Source organism: Pinus tabuliformis, chromosome 7, assembly GCF_031772625.1.
Source record: "Pinus tabuliformis cultivar Carrire ecotype Pingquan chromosome 7, CPIR1, whole genome shotgun sequence".
Classification (NCBI taxonomy): Eukaryota; Viridiplantae; Streptophyta; class Pinopsida; order Pinales; family Pinaceae; genus Pinus; species Pinus tabuliformis.
Genome location: NC_142293.1, coordinates 1627972701 through 1627980483, shown reverse-complemented (window position 1 = coordinate 1627980483; position 7783 = coordinate 1627972701). Strand labels below are relative to the sequence as shown.

At 30.8% G+C, this 7783-nt stretch overlaps 1 protein-coding gene across 1 annotated transcript; it reads left to right on the top strand.

Moving 5' to 3' along the window:
* The first annotated feature begins 1524 nt into the window (after positions 1-1524).
* Positions 1525-5582, top strand: LOC149254485 (pectin acetylesterase 8-like). Its single transcript, XM_089454792.1, has 12 exons — positions 1525-1709; positions 1798-1880; positions 2186-2315; positions 2540-2619; positions 3749-3835; positions 3939-4063; positions 4184-4244; positions 4389-4445; positions 4547-4624; positions 4967-5072; positions 5188-5336; positions 5448-5582. Exons 1-12 carry the CDS (start codon positions 1553-1555, stop codon positions 5553-5555), a joined length of 1221 nt encoding a protein of 406 aa, XP_089310918.1. The 5' UTR covers positions 1525-1552; the 3' UTR covers positions 5556-5582.
* Positions 5583-7783: the final 2201 nt, after the last annotated feature.

The window sequence follows — 7783 nt, the reverse complement described above, 5'->3', positions numbered from 1 at the left end:
CATGCAAAATTGGTAATTGAAGAGAGATATAACAAAATAAACACAAAATTGGTAATTGAAGAGAGATATAACAAAATAAACAATAAACAAAGACATTAGCAAAAAGGAACAAGCAACTCATTTCAAACCACAGAAGCACAAAGATAGAATGTTTTGAAATAGATAAAAACAAAATACCTCTCCATAAATCTTGGAAATGAACTATAACCCAACTCATGGCATCAAATTCTCTTTGAGCCAGATAGGTACGAACTTGGTGTTAGACGAGTCTGGCTACCTGTCCCAATATTTCAATTCTTCTACCATCTAACTCAACCATCAGTCCAACTCTTAAAAAAACCTTTGTATTCCCTATCAGAAAATTTATTTTATTTTATTAAAAATATTAAACCAAGTTATGTCAGAACTATATTGAACTCATCTTGGAAAATTCCTCATACAAACCTGATAACCTTTGAGACCCATTTTCTCACAAATTTTCTCACAAATCTTGTCACATGCCGTTCTTTCATCATAGCCACAATAAACAAAAAAAGGGTTAAAACAGTAAATGGTGAAGCCTAAAATGTTAAGCAACATCAAACTTTATGAGAAGGAACTTTGTTAACTTCGTAGCACCATGGCATACAAAAACATACCCATACCCCTCCAAAACTTCCATGACAAGCATGCCAAAACTGTCTAGGAATTCGTTAAATGTTAGTTTAGTGAGATATCCAACGCAACTAATCCAAATTATGACACCCTAGAATATGAAAATACAGATAATTTCAGTACTAATTGTTTACAAACAATAAGATGTTGGTCGTAAATATATTTTCAGTATTAATTGTTTATAAACTATATAATATATATAGTATATATCGTCAAACGATGTTATTTTAAATGGTTAAGAGGGTTTAATAATAATTTCCAATCGCATACAATATCATACGTTGCGATGATGCAACTATATGTAAACATGATGTAATTGACTGGATATATGAAACAACAATAAAAATATAGCTTTATTTTATATCTTTCACCGGTTAGAATGTTGCTTTGTTGCAATGTCACGCTTAACTCGCCATTATTGTCACAGTTTGCACGCCGTTCAACTTGCAATTCTCTTTATTGTGTGGCGTCTATTTTTCTTTTCAATCTTTTCAGGACGGTTTTTATTTTTGAAAGTCAAGATCCCCGTTTAATGCGCTTGTGTCGCTTTTCTGGGTTAAAGCAACCGCATGAACTGCGCGTAGATTTGGGTTGTTTCATTAGGTAAGCCGCTCGGTTTTAAATTTTTTGAACTCATTCATTAATTTATAAATTAGTTTTGATTTGTGCCACATTTACAGGTCGCCATATTATATTTTATCTGCAACCCATATCGATATTCCACAAATTTCACCAATAAGGGGATCTGTCATTCATAACTAATTGCGAAATATTGGGATCCCCTGATATTTTAAGAAATGAGTTACTCATGAATGAGCCTTTATAATGCATTGCAACATTACCTAATCTTCTATAGCCTTACATTATCCTCACTTGGGCATTATTTTGGCTATCTGAAATGGTTAGCAGGGGGGCTGCAAATATCCATATGGGATTCATAAAATCTACATTTACAGTTTTGGTAATTGTTGGATTCGTGGGAACAATAGAGTCGTCCAATCTGAGGGCTTCTGTAAACATCACTGTGTTGAAGAATGCAGTAACCAATGGAGCTGGTAAGTGAAATGTATGTGTTGGGGGTAATGTCAAAATTTTAGGTTAATTTTTGGAATAGAGATTAATAAGTTCTTTGGGGGATTGCAGTTTGTTTGGATGGCAGCCCCCCTGCTTACCATTTACAACCGGGATCTGGATCAGGAGCACAGAGCTGGCTGGTTCACTTAGAGGCGAGTCATGTTTTTTATTTTTATTTTTTTTCAACAAAAAAATAGTGCAAGTTTTCAGAGATACTTAGGAATTGGACTACAAGACTTGTGAAAACTAAATGTGCGCACTTAATCATTAAATCTAAACTATTTTTTATTTCTTATCATCTTTAATATGGATATTCTCTATTGATATTCTCTGTTATCTCTGTTATCTGGTATGGTGGGTGTCTTTTCTATTTAAATATTGATGCCCCTCGTTATGGTGGTTGCTGGTTGCTTGTTCTAATAACTGTTCCTGTGACATTTTTTTGAGATTAATGCAGGGTGGAGGATGGTGCAGCGATATATCAACGTGTTCTGAGCGCGCACGCTCTGCACTTGGCTCTTCACTGTACATGGGAAATGCAACAACATTTACAGGTGTTTTAAGTGGCCTCCAATCAGAAAACCCAGGTATTTCAAATTTACACTCCAAAGTCATATATTTTATTTATATTTATAATTAAATAAAATGGGTTTTTCAATTAAATAAAATTACAATTTAATGCCATTGTTTTTTTAACTCTTAAATGTTAGTTTTCAAAAATTTTAAACCAGAGTTTTATGAACAAAATTTGTTCGGAAGAATCTTCACAGACAGTAAAGTGAATTTGTTCACTGAAAACGGTGTTGAACAGATTTCTATAATTGGAATCGCGTTATGGTGAGATACTGTGACGGGTCGTCGTTCACTGGAGATGTTGAGGAGGTAGATCCGGTAAGTTAGTTTGAATATTTAAATAATTAGATATTTATTTATCTTTTTCTATTAATAAATGGTTTTTTATAAAATTATTTATATAAAGAATAGTTTTTTGGATTAATAATATTGTAAAGATTGGATCGACATTTCAAACTAACTAATGTAGTTCATTCTCAGAACAGGATGAATCACATTAGTTGATTTGAAACTTCTACCTAATCTTTACAATGTGATTAATCCAAAAAACTATTCTCTACATCGTAAATCACAAAAATCTTAAATCTAACACTATTTACATAGTTTAATTTATTAATTAAATAAAACTAAATTTTACATTAATTTTATTATTTAAAAATAAGCAAAAAAAAAAATTATGTATCTTATTACTTAAAATTAATATATATATATTTTTAATTTATGAATATAATTTTTATTTTTTTTACAATTTTCAAATTTATGAGCATAATTCCTTTTATAATTTTATATAAATTAAACCAAACTTATTAAGTGAAAGCATAGTTACTAAATTCAAATTTTAAATCAATTCAAAATTTTTAAAAATTTGAAATTCGAAAGAAAATTGTTTCACTCGATCTTTTTGACATAAAATTTGTTGTTTCTATAAACTTTAATAAGAAATTTTATTGATTTTACAACTACACACTAACCATTCTCTATGATATTTTTTTAGTAAGGATTCTATTGATTTTACAATTACAAACTAACCATTCTTTATCATACTTTTTAAGTTATTAATTTTTTTATCATAATATTTTGGTTAATAAAAGAAATTCTACTAATTCGAATTACCTTATTGAACCCTCGAAAAACAAATTTCCAAAATTTTTAAAACTCTTAAACCTAGGTCAATTACAGATTTTGAAAATGTCCTAAAATGTTAATTATAAATTTTGAAAATATTTTATAATATAATTAGGAGAAAGGTCAATTCTCTAATTTCTATTAAGTATGAGATTCCTGAAATTGCAATAGATATAAAGATACTTTTAAAGCCAATTCCACCCAACTTTATAATTATGCTTGAAATTAACAAAGTTTTATGTTTTATCAATGAAAACCCTTGTAAATCTATCTCAATGAAACAGTTGCATTTCTTACCTAATAGTCACTATTAATATTTCAGATTACCAAACTTCATTTGAGAGGGCAAAGGATATGGCAAGCTGTAATGGAAGATCTATTGGCACATGGAATGGACAAAGCCCAACAGGTACCTTCTTTTGATTATTTACTGAGCATGCATAGATATAATCAAAGGTGTTGTAAGGTAGGAAAATGAAATATGCTACTATCAATTGCTAATTCTTTTGCAGGCTTTACTCACTGGGTGCTCAGCGGGTGGCCTAGCCACATTTATTCACTGCGATGAATTTCGCGATCTTCTTCCTACCAGTGCTAAAGTCAAATGCATGCCAGATGCTGGATTTTTCATGGACTCGTATGTCCTCATTAACATATTATTATTTGATATGATGCACATTCATATTTTATCTATAATCTCTAGTTTATGCATATCTTGATAATTTTATAACATACCCTTGTGTTGCAAATGGTGCAGAAAGGACGTTGCAGGATTTCATGTATTTAGGTTTTTCTATGATCAGATTGTCACATTTCATGTATATATATATATCTCGACTCTTTTCAACACATATTACTAAGATAATTAAAATATTGCACTTGATTTCTTCATATGGATTTTTCAATCTTATGTTTCTATTTTGCAATATCATGCTTTTGTTGAATTTGATATTGTATTGTAGGGGTCTTTAAAACACTTGCCAACTGCATGCACCTCAAAAATGGCTCCTGCAAGTCTGGTACTATGACATTATTCATTAGTTTTTTCCATTTGAAATTATGTTATGATGTCTTTTACCTTTGAGAATCATCACTAGAATCTAATGATATAACATGGCAGTGCTTATTTCCACAATATCTCTTACCATTAATCGAGACACCACTTTTCGTTGTCAATTCTGCGTATGATCCATTGCAGGTAAATAGAATCTTCTCATATTTTTATAGACATTTTCATTGTTATTATAGACATTGTAACTAACAAAGTTCATATATTCAGAGGAATACTCTTATATTTAGAAGATCATCTCACTTGTATTTAAATATTTTTATATAATATTATTGTCTTATAATGGATATTTACAAATACCAAATCTTCTGAGTATTTTCCTAAGTATACTAATGAGTATATGAATTTTGTTCATTACATTGGTATCAAAGCATTCCTCGAATATATTTTTTTTTATCCATTACAAACATTATATAATTATTATTAGATACAGTTTAATATTTTCTATGACTCACCTTTTGCTTGGAAAAGATTGGGAATATTTTGGTTCCCGTTAAAGCAGATCCCACAGATAATTGGCAGAACTGCAAGATGAATATTGCAACTTGCTCTCCATGGCAATTGAAAATAATGGAAGGTTAGTTTATGAATGAAAACCCTTGCTTATGATGCTTTTTAACAACACTAAACTAGATTTCTTGCAGAATTCTTAGTTTATAGCTTACTCATTATATATTTTATGAATATTATAGGGTTTAGAAATAATATGGTGAATGCATTAACACCCAACTTGTCTAAGCCAAGTGCTAGAGGGCTATTTATCAACTCATGCTATGCACATTGTCAAACAACCGTACAAGCTTTGTGGAACTCACCTCATTCTCCAAAATTAAATTCGAAGGTGCGTCTTTATAGTAAGCGTTAGCATTTTTAAAAGTTGAGTGTTTAACTAAGTGATTTCGAACATTAAAAAATGGAAATAGATATTTATTATGTATTTGTTTACTTGCAGACCATTGCAAAAGCAGCTGGGGATTGGTTTTTTGGTCGTAGTGTTGTTAACGATATTGATTGTCCATACCCTTGTGACTCAACTTGTAACAATCACTTTTATAATTGAAGTTGAGGTTTATTTGCCCTCACGTGATAATGACCAACATTAAAAATTATGTCATCTCTTTTATTGTAATTTCCTTTTCAAAGATTTATTTTAATATGAATATTTTCTTAACAACATTTTACATATATATATATGGTTTTTTTAAATTTTTTTCTGCAATATGAAAAGGTGTTATCGTAAGTCCGCATGGGGTAGCTCAAGTGGCAGTGGCCGTGGAAATGAAGTCTCACCGAACCGGAAGTCTTGGGTTCAAATCTTGGGCTACCCTTCCCCTGTAGAAAGATGTGTAATGGACATAAAAATCGGAGAGTCGAAAGATGATGTTCGTAGAAGTTCATAATAATTAGTATTAATATATTTATATTTATATTTTTAAATAATAAATATAATTAATTTTTTTTATTATTATAATTATTTGAATTTATTTTTTATTTTTTTAAAACATATGTAAATTTGAATTATTATTTTTATTAAAATAAGATAAAATATATATCTATTAATATAAATATATTTTATAATTAAAAATAAATAAATTATTATTTATATTTTATTTTATTAAAAATAACAAATTTACCTAAACATAAAAATAATTACTTTAACTATTATGTATATGGAATGAAATACATAAATGCTTACTCATATTAGATTCAACAAAAAGATTTAAATATAAATATACATAAACCTTCCTTTATACAACTTTTATAATGATAAAGATGTAAAAACAAAGTAAAAATTGTTTATTTTATCTTATTTTGGAAATTACACAAAGGCCATTACAAGAACATACACAAAACCTTCTCTTATTTTTTATTTTTAAGAATTGTTTTTCTTATGATACTGGAGTTTGCACAAGATCCACCCCGAAATCTTACACAAATCCAAGCTTCCGATTTAGACATTGGGTAATCCAAGCTTCTTATTTAGACATTTAATACCCAATAATGAGGGGAAATGGATTTTATCATAGGATCCCAACCTTGTAACTGGTATGAAGAGATTAGAAATTATATGCTAAAACCTAGTACTATTATCTAAAAGAAAATTTGGAGCATGCCACAAATTGCGACATGCTATCCCATCTCTCTTTGATGGTCTTTTCACATGTGGGGTTTGGAATAAATTTATTAAATATGACACATAAAAATATTTTACATGGTGAGAAATTTATAATACACCTCTCAAGAAATGAATAAGGACATGCAAAATATCTTGTAGAGATAATATTCCCCTTACAAAGCTTTGAGTTTTTATAATTTAAAATCATATGATGGTAGTACTATTTTTGAGTTTGTCTAAGACCATCTATATATAAAAGAATACCTTTTACATTGGATCTAACTATGAATGGGAATGGATTTTAGTAGAATTATCTTTAGTATATGGTATTGTTGACAGTGTTGGAAATTGGTCAACTAAGGGGTCTCCCTGATGTGAAGCCTCAATTAGACCTCACACTATTTGGAAAAGGATTCCCATCTAGAGTATCGACCCAGTTGACATGCATTACTATAGACTTTTCTTTGGCTCTAACTATTAGTAAGAGAGAGGAATGCATGGTGCCTTCGAAAAGAAAGGTGTGTCTGGTGTGTGTTCTGTTATAGGTGTGTCAAACTTCTTCTACTGTGGAGGAAAAGAGTAAAGTGAGCCTCTAAGAGAGAGATAATAGTACCACCCAAGTAGAGACAGACGTGAACAAGACGGATCCAAATGACGTCCAATGGAATAGTCGACAAAAGATGTGACAATCATTACAACAAATGAATGAGAAAGATCCGTCTAGTGTCCTACAGAATAGTCCACAAGGATGGGACAACAATAACAAACATTACAACACATTCTCAATGTAACACCCTCGTCCCATATCTACCCAAGTAACCGACCAACTGGGGTAAACATGTGAAGAGAGCCTACTATGATATGATTCAAGCTCCTAGGTATCCTTAAGGAAGTGGAATCGATGGAAACCCATCAAACATACCCTCCACATCATCCGCACAACACTCCCAGGAGCCACCCCAACCACACAGGTATGATGCCCCTGGGTCCCACTAAGTTTATAATCTATTAAACCTCTGGATGTTACCATGTTATGCACATGCCAAAATCCAGACAGATTAGATGCTCCTACAAGCTTGCATGCCTACGTCCATGGACTATTTCCATCAAATCTGTGCCAGAGTCTGCAGGATTTAAGGCACTTTTCAAGCCCATAATTTCGGCCACTTCCC

Bases quoted from the DNA above. Each gene is read 5' to 3' on its own strand.
- LOC149254485 (XM_089454792.1), top strand. From the start codon at position 1,553: ATGGTTAGCAGGGGGGCTGCAAATATCCATATGGGATTCATAAAATCT. The intron at 3,836-3,938 runs GTACCTTCTTTT...ATTCTTTTGCAG, and splicing joins GAATGGACAAAGCCCAACAG to GCTTTACTCACTGGGTGCTC. The intron at 4,625-4,966 runs GTAAATAGAATC...TGCTTGGAAAAG, and splicing joins CTGCGTATGATCCATTGCAG to ATTGGGAATATTTTGGTTCC.